The following is a 16649-nucleotide window of genomic DNA, read 5'->3' as shown; positions in this document are numbered from 1 at the left end:
GATAGGGGTGGCGCTGTCGCGATAGGGGTGGCGCTGTCGCGATAGGGTTGGTGCTGTCGCGATAGGAGGGCAGCGACACTGCCAGCGCCGTGTAACCATGGCAACCGTGACAATAAATGTTGGTGACGTCATGGGGCGGAGCCGGGAGGGAGGGGGACAGGTGGGTGTGACACAGGTGTGTCCAGGTGTGTCACAGGTGTGTGTGACATGTGTGTCACGTGTACAGGTGTGACAGGTACAGGTGTGTGACATGGGGACGGGTGTGTGACATGGACAGGTGTGTGTGACGTGTACAGGTGTGTCACGTGTGTGTCACAGGTGTGACATGTACAGGTGGGTGACAGGTACAGGTGTGTGTGACATGTACAGGTGGGGGACAGGTGTGTCACAGGTGTGTGTGACATGTACAGGTGGGTGACAGGTGTGTCACAGGTACAGGTGTGTACAGGTGTGTCACAGGTGTGACATGTACAGGTGGGTGACAGGGACAGGTGTGTGTGACATGTACAGGTGGGTGACAGGTGTGTCACAGGTACAGGTGTGTACAGGTGTGTCACAGGTGTGTGTCACATGTACAGGTGTGACAGGGACAGGTGTGTGTGACATGGGGACAGGTGGGTGACAGGTGTGTCACAGGTGTGTCACATGTGCAGGTGTGACAGGGACAGGTGTGTGACAGGTACAGGTGTGTGTGACATGTACAGATGGGTGACAGGTGTGTCACGTGTGCAGGTGTGACAGGGACAGGTGTGTGTCACATGTACAGGTGTGTGTCACATGTACAGGTGTGATAGATACAGGTGTGTGTCACAGGTACAGGTGTGTCACATGTACAGGTGTGTGTGTCACATGTATAGGTGTGACAGGTACAGGTGTGTCACAGGAATGGGTGTGACAGGTACAGGTGTGTGTCACATGTACAGGTGTGTGTCACATGTACAGGTGTGTGTCACATGTACAGGTGTGATAGATACAGGTGTGTGTCACAGGTACAGGTGTGTCACAGGTACAGGTGGGTGTGTGTCACATGTATAGGTGTGACAGGTACAAGTGTGTACAGGTGTGTGCAGGTGTGTGACAGGCAGAGGTGTGTGTGACAGGGACAGGTGTGACAGGTACAGGTGTGTGTCACATGTACATGTGTGAGTGTCACACGCGGATAGGTGTGTCACACAGGTGGATGTGCAGGTGGCACAGGCACAGGTGTGTCACGTGTACAGGTGTGACAGGGACAGATGTGTGTCACGTGTGCAGGTGTGTTTGTGTCACATGTACAGGTGTGTGTGACAGGGACGGGTGTGTGTGACGGACAGGTGTGTACAGGGGTGTGCAGGTGTGGCACAGGTACAGGTGTGTGACAGGTACAGGTATGGATGTGGCTCAGGGACAGGTGTGTGACATGTACAGGTGCGTGACAGGGACAGGTATGGGTGTGTCACATGTACAGGTGTGTGTATGTCATCCATACAGGTGTGCACACGTGTACAGGTGTGTCACACAGGTATAGGTGTGTGTGTCACACAGGCAGAGGTGGGGAGGACAAGACATCCCAATTCAGGGACACAGAACACCCCAACCCTGAGGGACACTGGGGACACCAAGGACACTGGGATGGACATTGGGATGGACGTTGGGGATGTTGGGGACATTGGGGACACTGGGATGGACACTGGGATGGACACTGGGGACACCGGGATGGACATTTGGGACATTGGGGACACTGGGATGGACACTGGGGACACCAAGGACACTGGGATGGACACTGGGATGGACACTGGGATGGACACTGGGACACCCCTGGGGACATTGTCACACCTTTGGGGACACAAACCGCAGCAGAGGCAGGAATTGGGGACAATCCGGATCCCAAACTTCTCCATCCCAAATCGCAAAATCCCAAATTTCTCCATCCCAAATTCCAAATCCCTCCCACCACTCCAGGATCCAAAATCCCAATTCCCAAAATCCCCAAACCCCAAACCCCAAACCCCAAATCCCAAATCCCAAATCCCCAAATCCCCAAATCCCAAATCCCTCCCACCACTCCAGGACCTCCAGGATCCCAAATCCTAAAATACAAATAATCCCAAAATCTCAAATCCCAAAATCCCCAATTCCCCCAAAAAACGACTCCAAAATTCAGGAATTTTCCCTCTTCCAGCCCCACTGACTCTATTATTATATATAATATATATATTTATGGACTCTGCCAAATCCAAAATCCCAAATCCTAAAATCCCAAATCCTAAAATCTATCCCAAACCCAAAATCCCAATCTCCCCCAAACTCCCCAATTCCCCCAAAAAACGACTCCAAAATTCCGGAATTTTCCCTCTTCCAGCCCCACTGGGCTCTATTATTATTATTATTATTATTATTATTAATTATTATTATTATTATATATAATATATATATTTCTGCCCCCCCGGGGATTTGGGGGATTTTTCGGGCATTTGGGGTCTCTGTCCCCCCCAGGCCACCCCGATTGTCACCTTGTCACCTGGGGGGGGGAGGGGCGACCCCGATTGTCACCGGGGGGGGGAGGGGTATTTACAGGGTGGGGGAGGGGCGGCGTACATACATATTTATAGGAATTTTGGGGTTTTTTGGGGTTTTTTTGGGGTTTTTTTGGGGGGAATTCCCAAGAAAGTGCATTTGTCCCGAGAGGATCCGGATCCGGCGGGAATTCCGGGCGGTGGGGGAGGGGAGGAGCTCCTGCCCATCCCCCACCCGGCCCTAAAGGGGGGAGAGACCTGGAAAAGAGGGGAAAATATGGGGAAAATATGGGGAATGGGAATTGTGGGGAAATTATGGGGAAATTAATGGGGAAAAATGGGGAAAATGGGGAAAAAATGGGAAATTATGGGGAAATTAATGGGAAAAAAATGGGGAAAAATGGGGAAATTAATGGGGAAAAATGGGGAAATTAATGGGAAAAAATGGGGGAAATAGGGGGAAAAATGGGGAAAAATGGGAAAAAATGGGGAAATTATGGGGGAAAAATGGGGAAATTATGGGGAAAATAATGGGGAAATTGTGGGGAAAAATGGGGAAAATAATGGGGAATAACAGGGAAAAAATGGGGAAAATATGGGGGAAAAAATGGGAAAAATGATGGAGAATTATTGGGGAAAATGATGGGAAATTATTGGGGAAATGGTGGGGAAATTATGGGGAAAATATATGGGGGAATTATGGGGAAAATAATGGGGAAATATTGGGGAATTTGTGGGGAAATAATGGGAGAATTATAGGAAAATTATGGGAAATAATGGGGGAATTATGGGGAATTTATGGGGAATTGGGGGAATTGGGGAATGTAACAGGAAATTATTGGGGAAATAGTGGGGGAATAATGAGAAAAAAATGGGGAAATTATGGGGGAATAATGGGAAAAATGATGGGGAAAATTATGGGGAACAAATGGGGAAATTATGGGGAAAATATGGGGAAATTATGGGGAAAATAGTGGGGAAAATATGGGGAAATTGTGGGGAAAATATGGGGGAATTGTGGGAAATAATGGGAGAATTATAGGGAAAATTATGGGGAAATAATGGGGGAATTATGGGGAATTGTGGGGAATTATGGGGAATGTAACAGGAAATTATAGGGGAAATAGTGGGGGAATTATGGGGAAAAATGGGGAAATTATGGGGAATTGGGGAAAATATGGGGGAATTGTGGGGAATAATGGGAAATATTGGGGAAAATGGGGAATTATGGGGGAATAGTGGGGAAATTATGGGGAAATTATGGGGGAAGTATTGGGGAATTTGTGGGGAAATATTGGGGAATTATGGGGGAATTATGGGAGAATTATATGGGGAATTATGGAGAAATAATGGGAGAATTATAGGGAAAATTATGGGGAAGTTATGGAGGAATTATGGGGAAAATTCTGGGGGAAATAATGGGGGAAATGGGAAAATAATGGAGAAAATGGGGACATTAAGAGGGACATTCAGGGGACATTATTGGGGATACTGAGGGGACATGAAGGGGACATGCAGGACACATTATTGGGGTCATGCAGGGGACAGTAATGGGGACACTTGGGGGACATTCTTGGGGACAATTAAGGGCATATTAATGGGACATTATTGGGGTCATGCAGGGGACATTAAGGGGACACTCAGGTGACATTAATGGGGTCATGCAGGGGACACTGAGGGGACATTAATGGGGACAATTAAGGGCATATGAAGGGGACATGCGGGACACATTATTGGGGTCATGCAGGGGACATGCAGTGGACAGTAATGGGGACACTTGGGGGACATTAATAGGGACAATCAAGGGGATATTAAGGGGACATTAATGGGACGTTAATGGGGACATTGAGGGGACATTAATAGGACATTGAGGGGACATTGAGGGGACATGCAGGGGACATTAATAGGAACATTGAGGGGACATGCAGGGGACATGCAGGGGACATTAATAGGAACATTAAGGGGACATGCAGGGGACATTATTAGGGACATTAATGGGGACATTTGGGGACATTAATGGGGACATTTGGGGACATTAATGGGGACATTGAGGGGACATTAAGGAATATATAACATATAATGGAATATGCTGGGGACATTAATGGGGACATGCAGGGGACATTCAGGGGACACTAATGGTGACACTGAGGTGACACTACGGGGACATCAGGGTGTCTCACCTGTGCCAGCGCTGTCCCCACGCTGTCCCCGCAGGGCTCTGTCACAGCTCGGTGGGACCCGCCCGGGGGCCTTGGGGACATTGGGGACATTGGGGACACGGCTGGGGACAGGGCTGGGGACAGCGGGGGTGGCTCTGTCCCCTCCCAGGGAGCGCAGCAGGCGCCAGTGAGTGACTTCCAGGGCCTGGGGACAGCAGGGGACAGCGAGGGGACAGCGTGAGGTCACCCCCAATGTCACCCTGTGACACCCCAAAGTCCCCTCCGTGACACCCCATAATTGATGTCCCCAATTGCCCCCAATGCCCCTATTATCCCCATTATCTCCATTGTCCCCAATGTCCCCATTAATGTCCCCAATAACTCAACCCCCCCATGTCCCCAATGTCCCCATTGCCCCCCTTATCCCCACTGTCCCCACTGTCCCCAATGTCCCCACTGTCCCCATCAGGGTCTCACTCACCCTCAGCCTGTGCAGTTTCCCCGCAATGTCCCCAATGTCCCTGATGTCCCTATTATCCCCAAATATCCCCAAATATCTCCAATGTCCCCAAAGTCCCCAACATCCCCATTATCCCTATCAATGTCCCCATTATCCCCACTGTCCCCAATGTCCTTATTATCCCCATTATCCCTGTCAATGTCCCCAATGTCCCCAATATCCCCCATGTCCCCACTGTCCCCAATGTCCCTATTATCCCCAAATATCCCCACTGTCTCCAGTGTCCCTATCAATGTCCCCAATGTCCCCAACATCCCCACTGTCCCCAATGTCCTCATTATCGCCATTATCCCTATCAATGTCCCCAATGTCCCCATTATCCCTATCAACATCCCTATTATCCCCACTGTCCCCATCAATGTCCCCATCAATGTCCCCACCAATGTCCCCAGTGTCCCCACAGTGTCTCACTCACCCTCAGCCGGTGCAGTTTCTCCCAATGTCCCCAATGTCCCCAATGTCCCCAAATCCCCGCTGTCCCTGTTATCCCCAAATATCCCCAATGTCCCCAATGTCCTCATTATCCCCACTATCCCTATCAGTGTCCCCAACGTCCCCAATGTCCCCAATGTCCCCAAATCCCCGCTGTCCCTATTATCCCCAAATGTCCCCAATGTCCCCAATGTCCCCAACATCCCCAATGTTCCCAATATCCCCAATGTCCCCAACATCCCCATTATCCCTATCAATGTCCCTATCAATGTCCCCAGTGTCCCCAATGTCCCCAACATCCCCATTATCCCTATCAATATCCCCAACGTCCCCAATGTCACTATTATCCCCGATGTCCCCAATGTCCCTGATGTCCCCATCAATGTCCCCAATGTCTCCAATGTCCTCATTATCCCCATTATCCATATCAATGTCCCCAAATCCCCAATGTCCCCAATGTCCCCAAATCCCCAATGTCCCTATTATCCCCAAATATCCCCAATGTCCCCACTGTCCCCTCCATGTCCCCATTGTCCCCAATGTCCCAAACAGCTCCATTGTCCCCAATGTCCCTATTATACCCAATGTCCACAAAGTCCCCAAATCCCCAATGTCCCTATTATCCCCAAATATCCCCATTGTCCCCACTGTCCCCTCCATGTCCCCAATGTCCCCAATGTCCTCATTATCCCCATTATCCCTATCAATATCCCCAATGTCCCCACTGTCCCCAATGTCCCCATTATCCCTATCAATATCCCCATTATCCCCAATGTCCCCAATAACCCTGAGGTCCCCACTGTCCCCACCAATGTCCCCAAATATCCCCAATGTCTCCAATATCCCCACTGTCCCCATCAATGTCTCCATCAATGTCCCCACCAATGTCCCCAGTGTCCCCACAGTCACTCACCCTCAGCCGCTGCAGTTTCCCCCTCAGCCCCTCCAGTGTCCCCAGGATCAGCTCCGTGTCCCCAGCCGTGTCCCCAGTGTCCCCCAGGCTGTCCCCAGGCTGTCCCCTGGGCGGCTCAGGGTGGCCTTGGGGACACTTCCTCTGGGGGAGGCTCAGGTAGAAACAGTTCCCTGCAAAAAGGGACAGAGGGGACATTGCCACTGGGCCTTGGTGGCCTTTTGGGGGGCTTGGTGGCCTTTTTGGGGTTTTGGTGGCCTTTGGGGACCTCTGGGGACTTCTCAAGGGTCTTGGTGGCTCTTTTGGGGTCCTGGTGGCCCTCAGGGGGTCTTGGTGGCCTTTCTGGGGACACATGGAGGGATTTGGTGGCCCTTTTGGGGTCTTGGTGGCCTTTGGGGACACTTGGGGACTTCCTGAGGGTCTTGGTGGCCTTTGGGGACACCTCGGGGGTCTCGAAGAGAGATTTGGTGGCCTTTTTGGGGGCTTGGTGGCCTTTGGGGACCTCTGGGGACTTCTCAAGGGTCTTGGTGGCTCTTTTGGGGTTTTGGTGGCCCTTAGGGGGTCTTGGTGGCCCTTGGGGACCTCTGGGGACTTCCTGAGGGTCTTGGTGGCCTTTGGGGACACCTCGGGGGTCTCGAAGAGGGATTTGGTGGCCTTTTTGGGGTCTTGGTGGCCCTTTGGGGACACTTGGGGACTTCCTGAGGGTCTTGGTGGCCTTTGGGGACACCTCGGGGGTCTCAAAGGGGGATTTGGTGGCACTTTTGGGGTCTTGGTGGCCCTCAGGGGGTCTTGGTGGCCTTTGGTGACACCTCCAGGGTCTCAAAGAGGGATTTGGTGGCCCTCAGGGGGTCTTGGTGGCCCTTGGGGACCTCTGGGGACTTGTCGAGGGTCTTGGTGGCCTTTGGGGACACCTCGGGGGTTTCACAGAGGGATTGGGTGGCACTTTTGGGGTCTTGGTGGCCCTTGGTGGCCTTTGGGGACACTTGGGGACTTCTCGAGGGTCTTGGTGGCCTTTCTGGGGTCTTGGTGGCCCTCAGGGGGTCTTGGTGGCCTTTGGGGACACCTCGGGGTGAGGTTTTGGTGGCTTTTTGGGGATTTGCTGTCGCTTTTGGGGTTTTTCGGGGCCATTTCTGGGGATTTTAGGGCAATTTTTTGGGATTTCATGGCCAGTTTTTGGGGTTTTCAGGCCATTTTTGGGTTTTCCTGACTATTTTTGGCATTTCAAGTCCATTTTTCGGGTTTTCAGGCCATTTTTTTGGGATTTAGTGACCATTTTGGGGGTTTTCACAACCATTTTTGGGGTTTCCTGATCATTTCTTCGGTTTTCATGACGATTTTTGGGATTTCGTGACCATTTTTTGGTTTTTCAGACCAATTTTTGGGATTTTCAGACCACTTTTTTGGGATTTTTTGGCCATTTTTGGGGTTTTCATGATTTTTTTTTTTTTTTAATTTCTTGACCATTTTTTGTATTTTTCACGCCACTTTATAGGTTTTTCAAACCATTTTTTGGGGGTTTTCACACCATTTTTTGGGATTTTCAGACCAATTTTTAGGATTTTCACACCAATTTTTGGGATTTTTGGCCATTTTTGGGGTTTTCAGGCCATTTTGGGGTTTTTCATGACAATTTTTAGGTTTCCATGACCAAGTTTTTGGGATTTTTTTGGCCATTTTTGGGATTTCCTGACCATTTTTAGGATTTTCAGACCAATTTTTTTGGTTTTCAGACCAATTTTTGGAATTTTTTGGCCATTTTTGGTTTTTTCAGGCCATTTTTTGGGATTTCCTGTCCATTATTTTGGTTTTTCAGACCAATTTTTGGGATTTTTTGCCCATTTTTTAGGTTTTTCAGATCATTTTTTGGGATTTCATTACCTTTTTTTTGTTTATCAGCCAATTTTTTGAGTTTTCCTGATCATTTTTTGGGATTTCTTGACCATATTTTTGGGGTTTCAACCCATTTTTTAGGTTTTTCAGACCATTTTTTGGGATTTCCTGACCATTTTTCAGGGTTTTCACACCAATTTTTGGGATTTTTTGGCCATTTTTTGTTTTTTCAGCCAATTTTTTGAGTTTTCCTGATCATTTTTTGGGATTTCCTGACCATTTTTTGGGTTTTTCACACCAATTTTTTTGGATTTTCACACCAATTTTTGGGATTTTTTGGCCTTTTTTTTGGTTTTTGGACCATTTTTTGGGATTTCCTGACTAATTTTTGGATTTTCACACCAATTTTTGGGATTTCCTGACCAATTTTTGGGATTTCTTGACCATTTTTTGTATTTTTCACACCAACTTTTGGGGTTTTCACACCAATTTTTGGGATTTTTTGGCCATTTTTGGGATTTCCTGTCCATTTTTGGGGATTTTTTTGTCCATTTTTTTGGGGGTTTCGTGACTATTTTTGGGATTTCTTGACCCTTTTTTGTATTTTTCACACCAACTTTTGGGGTTTTCAGACCAATTTATGGGATTTTTTGGCCATTTTTTGGGTTTTTGGACCATTTTTTAGGTTTTTTCAGACAACTTTTGGGGTTTTCAGACCAATTTTTGGGATTTCCTGACCAATTTTTGGGATTTTTTGGCCATTTTTTGGGTTTTTGGACCATTTTTTAGGTTTTTTCAGACAACTTTTGGGGTTTTCAGACCAATTTTTGGGATTTTCAGACCAATTTTTGGGATTTTTTGGCCATTTTTTGGGTTTTTGGACCATTTTTTAGGTTTTTTCAGACAACTTTTGGGTTTTTCAGACCAATTTTTTGGGATTTTCAGATCATTTTTTGGGATTTCCTGACCATTTTTTAGGTTTTTCAGACCAATTTTTGGGATTTTTTTGGCCTTTTTTTTGGGTTTTGGACCATTTTTTAGGTTTTTTCAGACAACTTTTGGGGTTTTTCAGACAATTTTTGGGATTTCCTGACCAATTTTTGGGATTTTTTTGGCCATTTTTTTTGTTTTTGGACCATTTTTTAGGTTTTTTCAGACAACTTTTGGAGTTTTTCAGACAATTTTTAGGATTTCCTGACCAATTTTTGGGATTTTTGGCCATTTTTGGGATTTTTTGGCCATTTTTGGGATTTTTTGGCCATTTTTGGGGGCAGGGTCAGGGTGGGGGAGGGGCTCGTTACCCTCGGCCTTGGCTCCGCCTCCTCCCCGCAGCTCGCGCTCTGATTGGCTGCAGCCCCTCGGGGGCGTGGCCTGCGCTGGCCCCTCCTCCTGGGCTGAGCCCCGCCCCCGGGGGTAATTAGCACCCAATTAGTTAATTGGCACCCACAATTATCCATTCATTAGCACCCAGCTTGTTAATTAGCAACCAAAATTCGTTAATTAGCACCCAAAGTTCATTAATTAGCACCCAATTAGTTAATTGGCACCCAAAATTCTCCATTAATTAGCACCCAAGCTGTTAATTGGCACCCAAAATTTGTTAATTAGCACCCAATTAGTTAATTGGCACCCACAATTAGCCGGTAATTAGCACCCAAATCCGTTAATTGGCACCCAAACTGTTAATTGGCACCCAAAATTATCCATTAATTAGCATCCAGCTTGTTAATTAGCACCCAGAAATTGTTAATTAGCACCCAATTAGTTAATTGGCACCCAAAATTCGTTAATTAGCACCCAATCTGTTAATTGGCACCCAAAATTATCCATTCATTAGCACCCAGCTTGGTAATTAGCACCCAAAATTCGTTAATTAGAAACCAAAATTCATTAATTAGCACCCAAAATTATCCACTCATTAGCACCCAATAAGTTAATTAGCACCCAAAATCCGTTAATTAGCAACCAAAATTCGTTAATTAGCACCCAATCAGTTAATTGGCACCCAAAGTTATCCATTCATTAGCACCCAGCTTGGTAATTAGCACCCAAAATTCGTTAATTAGCACCCAAAATTCGTTAATTAGCACCCAATTAGTTAATTGGCACCCACAGTTAGCCGGTAATTTGCACCCAAAATTAGTTAATTAGCACACAAAATCCATTAATTAGCACCCAAAATTCGTTAATTAGCACCCAATCTGTTAATTGGCGCCCAAAAGTATCCATTCATTAGCACCCAATTAGTTAATTGGCACCCAAATCCGTTAATTAGCAACCAATTAGTTAATTGGCACCCACAGTTAGCCACTAATTAGCACCCACAATCTGTTAATTAGCACCCAATTAGTTAATTGGCACCCACAATTAGCCGTTAATTGGCACCCACAACTTGTTAATTGGCACCCAAAATTATTCATTCATTAGCACCCAATAAGTTAATTAGCACCCAAAATTCGTTAATTAGCACCCAATTAGTTAATTGGCACCCACAATTAGCTGTTAATTGGCACCCAAAACTTGTTAATTAGCACCCAATCTGTTAATTGGAACCCACAATCCATTAATTAGCATCCAATTAGTTAATTGGCACCCAAATTTAGTTAATTGGCACCCAAAATCCGTTAATTAGCACCCAATTAATTAATTGGCACCCACAATTTTCCATTCATTAGCTCCCAACGCCTTAATTAGCACCCAGTTTGTTAATTGGCACCCAAAATTCATTAATTAGCACCCAAAATTCACTCATTGGTACCCAAAGTTAGTTAATTGGCACCCAAAATTATTCAGTAATTAACACCCAACTCATTAATTAGCACCCCAAATTTGTTAATTAGCACCCAAACTTCATTAATTGGCACCCAAAGTTAGTTAATTAGCATCCCCAAATTCATTAATTAGCACCCAAAATTCATTAATTAGCACCCCAAATCAGCACCCGAAACGAACTGGCACCCGAAATTAATTAGCACCAAAAATTAATTAATTAGCAGCCGAAATCAACACCCCAAAGTACCCCAAATCAGCACCCGAAATTAGCAACCCGAAATTAATTAGCACCCGAAATTAGCACAAAAAAATTGATTAATTAGCACCCAAAATCAACATCTGAAATCAACATCTGAAATTAGCACCCAAAATCCCAAACTTGGACCCAAAATCCCAAATCAGAACCCCAAAATTAGCATCCAGAACCCCAAATTAGCACCCAAAACCCCAAATTGGGACCCAAAATTTGCACCCAAAACCCCAAATCAGAACCCCAAATTAGCATCCAAAATTTGGACCCAAAATCCCGAAATTAGCACCCAAAATTAGCCCCAAAACCCCAGTTTGGGAACCAAAATTAGCACCCAAAATCCCAAATCTGGACCCAAAATCAGCAACCAGAATCCCAAATTGGGACCCAAAATTAGCGCCAGAAATCAACACCCAAAACCCCAAATTGGACCCAAAATCAGCACCCGAAATCCCAAAGCAGCACCCAAAATTTGGACCCAAAACCCCAAATTGGGACCCAAAATTAGCACCCAAAATCAGCACCCAAAATCCCAAATTGGGACCCAAAATTAGCCCCAAAACCCCAAATTTGGACCCAAAATTAGCACCCAAAACCCCAAATCAGAACCCAAAATCCCAAATCTGGACCCAAAATCAGCACCAGAAATCCCAAATTTGGACCCAAAATCAGAACTCAAAACCCCAAATTTGGACCCAAAATCAGCACCCAGCAGCGAAGGAAACCCCAAATCCAGGAGTGGGCAGGGAAGGAAACCCCAAATCTGGGAATGTGACCCCAAATCAGGAATGAAACCCCAAATCTGGGAATGAAATCCCAAATCCCAGCAAGAAACAGGAAAGGAAACCTTTGATCCCAAAAAGGAGCAGGGAATGAGATAATCCCAAATCCCAAATGCCAGCAGGGAATGAGATCCCAAATCCCAAATCCTGAATCCCAAATCCCAAATCCCAAATCCCAAATCCCAAATCCCAAATGCCAGCAGGGAATGAGATCCCAAATCCCAAATCCCAAATCCCAAATCCCGAATCCCAAATGCCAAATGCCAAATCCCAAATCCCAAATCCCAAATCCCAAATCCCAGCAGGATCAGATTGGGCAGAGCAGGGAATCCCTGTCACTTCTGACCCCAAATCCACCCAAATCCCATCCCAAATTCCCAACCCAAATCTACCCCAAATCCCAACCCAAATCCTCCCCTAAATCACCCCCAAATCTCAACCCAAATCCCATCCCAAATTTCCCCCAAATTCCACCCCAAATCCCAACCCAAATCCCAACCCAAATTCCCTCAAATTCCCCCTAATTCCACTAAATCCCATCCCAAATTCCAACCCAAATAACACCAAATTCCACCCAAATTCCCCCAAATTTCACCCAAATTTCCCCAATTTCCACCCAAATTCCCCCCAAATTCTCCCAAATCCAAACCCAAATCCCATCCCAATTTCCCCCAAATCCAGCCTAAGTCACACCCCAAATTCCCCCAAATTGCCCCAAATCCCAACACAAATCCCATCCCAATCCTGCCCCAAATTCCCCTCAAATTCCCCCAAATTCCCCCAAATTCCACCCAAATTTCCCAAATAATTCTCTCTCCCTTTACCTTTCCGGACGATTTGGATCCCATTGGGTTCACATCCTTCCTGGCTGGACATCGGAAAATTCCCACTGGACATCCCGGAATTCCCACTGGACATCCCGAAATCCCGACTGGACATCCCGAAATCCCGACTGGACATCCCAAAATCCTGACTGGACCTCCCGGAATTCCGACTGGATGTTGCTGATTCCCGACTGGACTTCCCAAAATCCTGACTGGACTTCCCAAAATCCTGACTGGACATCCCGAAATCCCGGTTGGACATCCCAGAATTCCCACTGGACATCCCGAAATCTTGACTGGACATCCCAAAATCCTGGCTGGACATCCTGAAATCCTGACTGGACAACGGGAATTCCCGACTGGACATCCCGGAATCTTGACTGGACATCCCGGAATTCCGACTGGACGTTGCTGATTCCCGACTGGACATCCCGGAATCCCAGCCAGCCATGGGAGAATCCCAACTCAAATCCCGACTGGACATCGGGAATTCCCGACTGGACATTGGGAATTCCCGACTGGACATCCTGGAATTCTCACTGGACATTGGGAATTCCCGACTGGACATCCTGGAATTCTCACTGGACATTGGGAATTCCCGACTGGACATCGCCGAGTCCTGACTGGACATTGGGAATTCCCGGCTGGACATCCTGGAATTCTCACTGGACATCCTGGAATTCTCACTGGACGTCGGCAAATCCCGGCTGGACATTGGGAATTCTTGACTGGACATTGGGAATTCCCGGCTGGATATCCTGGAATCTTCAGTGGACACTGGGAATTCCTGACTGGACATTGGGAATTCCCGGCTGGATAGCCCAGAATCCTCGCTGGACATCGGCAAATCCCGACTGGACGTTGGGAATTCCCGACTGGACATCCTGGAATTCTCACTGGACATCCTGGAATCTTCAGTGGACATTGGGAATTCCTGACTGGACTTTGGGAATTCCTGACTGGACATCCTGGAATCCTGACTGGACATTGGGAATTCCTGACTGGACATTGGGAATTTCTGACTGGACATCGGGAATTCCCGACTGGACATCCTGGAATTCTCACTGGATATCCTGGAGTTCTCACTGGACATTGGGAATTCCTGACTGGACATCCTGGAATCCTCAGAGGACATTGGGAATTCCCGGCTGGACATTGGGAATTCCCGGCCGGACATCCCGGATTCCCAGCCGTGTCCGGAGGGCGTGGGGGTGACGTCATCCTCGGGATTTTCGGGATTTTGGGGATTTTCGGGATTTTTGGGATTCTCGGGGTCACGGCCCGGCCGGAGCCTCCGGAGCAGCAGGAAGCGGAGAGTGTCCACTGGGATTGGGATGGAAAAATGGGATTTTGGGGTTTGCAGAGGAAATGGAAAAAATGGGGGTTTTGGGGTTTTCCCAAGGAAATGGAAAAATGGGATTTCGGGTTTGCCAAAGGGAATGGGAAATGGGATTTTGGGGTTTGCCAAAGGGAAGGGGAAATGGGGATTTTGGGGTTTTCCCAAGGAAATGGAAAAATGGGATTTGGGGGTTTGCCAGAGGGAATGGGAAATGGAAAAAATGGGGATTTTGGGGTTTCCCAAGGAAATGGAAAAATGGGATTTGGGGTTTGCCAAAGGGAATGGGAAATGGAAAAAATGGGGATTTTGGGGTTTTCCCAAGGAAATGGAAAAAATGGGGATTTTGGGGTTTTCCCAAGGAAATGGAAGGATGAAAATTGGGAAATTTGGGTTTTTCCAAGGGAATGGGAAACGGAGAGAGGAAAATTGGGGATTTGGGGTTTTCCTGAGGAAATGGAAGAATGAAAATTGGGAAATTTGGGGTTTTCCCAGCCCAGGAATTCCCGGATTCCCCTCAGCCTCACCATCGTCCAGCGCAGCCTCGGCCAGGGCGGGGGGTGTGGCCAGCGGGAAGGGGACAGGGATGTCCCCAGGGATGTCCCCAGGGATGTCCCCAGAGATGTCCCCAGGGATGTCCCCACGGTGTCCTCCTGGCTCCTCCGGGGCTTTGTCCCTTCTGGTGAGGTCATCAGGGTCATTGGGGTCATTGGGGTCATTGAGGTCATCATTGGGGTCATCGTTGGGGTCATTATTGGGGTCATTGGGGTCATCATTGGGGTCATCGTTGGGGTCATCGCTGTCAGCTGTGGGAAAAGGGGATTGGGGCTGAAAGTGGCTTTGGGGACAGGAGGGGAGTGATGGGAATGGGATGGGATGGGATTGGGAATGATGGGAATAATGGGAATGATGAGAATTGTGGGAATGGGATTGGGAATTATGAGAATAATGGGAATAATGAGAATAATGGGAATATGGGAGTGTGGGAATAATGGGAATGGGAATGGAGTGGGAATGGGGTTGGGATGGGAATGGGAATAATGGGAATTATGAGAATTATGGGAATGGGAATGGAGTGGGAATGGGATTGGGAATAATGGGAATTTGGGAATTACGGGAATGGGAATGGATGGGATTGGGATGGGAATAGGAATAATGGGAATTATGGAAATGATGGGAAGAATGGGAATGGAAACAGGAATGGGAATGGAATGGGAATGGGGTGGGGATGGGATTGGGATAGGAATGGGAATTATGGGAATTATGGGAATTATGGGAATTGGGATTATGGAAATAATGGGAATAATGGAAATAATGGGAATAATGGGAATAATGGGAATGGGGATTATGGAAATAATGGGAATAATGGGAATTGGGATTATGGAAATAATGGGAATAATGGGAATAATGGGAATTATGGGAATGGGATGGGAATGGAAACGGGAATGGGAATAATGGGAATGGGAATAATAGGAATAATGGCAATAATGGGATTGGGACAGGAATGGGACAGAGATGGGCACAGGGACAAGGACAAGGACAGGAAGGGAATGGCAATATGGGAATGGGGAATGGAATGGAAATGGGACAAAGAGAGGACAAGAATGGGGACAGGACGTGAAGGGAGGTGCCAGAAGGTGACAGGAGGTGACAGGAGGTGACAGGAGGTGACAGGAGGTGACAGGAGGTGACGGGAGGTGACAGGAGGTGACAGAAGGTGACAGGAGGTGATAGGAGGTGCCAGAAGGTGACAGGAGGTGACAGGAGGTGCCAGGAGGTGCCAGGGGGTGACAGGAGGTGACAGAAGGTACCAGGAGGTGACAGAAGGTGACAGGAGGTGACAGAAGGTGACAGGAGGTGACAGCACCATCCATACCCAAGGAACACTCCTCAGCCCCTGGCTGAGCTGCAGAGCTGCGGGAGAGCACTGGGGACACCGAGGGGTCTGCCAGGGACAGCCTGGGGGACAGCAGGGGACAGCAATGTCACCATGGGGACAGCAGGGTCACCCTGGGACAGCGGTCACCATGGGATGGCAGTGTCACCCACAGGGACAGCAGTGTCACCATGGGGACAGCAGGGTCACCCCAATGTCACCATGGGGACAGCAGGGTCACCCCAATCTCCACAAATAATTCCCCCAATTCCCACAATTAATTCCCACAATTAATTCCCCCAATTCTCACAATTCCCACAATCCCCCCCAATTCCCCCAATTAATTCCCCCAATTAATCCCCCCAATTAATTCCCACAATTCCTACAGTTCCCACAATTAATTCCCACAATTAATTCCCCCAATCCCCCCAATTCCCACAAGTCCCACAATTAATTCCCACAA

The 16649-nt window shown here is 47.6% G+C and overlaps 1 protein-coding gene across 4 annotated transcripts in view; it reads right to left on the bottom strand.

The window, feature by feature from the left end:
* Window positions 1-2326: 2326 nt before the first annotated feature.
* The window catches only part of LOC146427376 (uncharacterized), a 44534-nt gene continuing 30211 nt past the window's right edge, over window positions 2327-16649 (bottom strand). For 2 of the 4 annotated variants that reach the window (XM_085082644.1, XM_085082643.1), the window contains 6 exons: window positions 14838-14862; window positions 12975-14297; window positions 9648-9740; window positions 6520-6689; window positions 4676-4859; window positions 2327-2753 (listed from right to left, as the gene is read on the bottom strand). In XM_085082644.1, the coding sequence (XP_084938770.1) occupies window positions 2737-2753; window positions 4676-4859; window positions 6520-6689; window positions 9648-9740; window positions 12975-14297; window positions 14838-14862 (1812 nt within the window). In that variant the 3' untranslated portion in view covers window positions 2327-2736. The remainder of the gene's footprint in view (window positions 2754-4675; window positions 4860-6519; window positions 6690-9647; window positions 9741-12974; window positions 14298-14837; window positions 14863-16649) is intronic. The other 2 variants (XM_085082646.1, XM_085082645.1) reach the window with 1 other exon arrangement.

Source organism: Lichenostomus cassidix, chromosome 25 (assembly GCF_008360975.1).
Source record: "Lichenostomus cassidix isolate B80296 chromosome 25, HeHo_3.0, whole genome shotgun sequence".
NCBI classification, from domain to species: Eukaryota; Metazoa; Chordata; class Aves; order Passeriformes; family Meliphagidae; genus Lichenostomus; species Lichenostomus cassidix.
The sequence above is the reverse complement of the archived record's forward strand: the minus strand, read 5'-3'. Positions and strand labels throughout refer to the sequence as shown.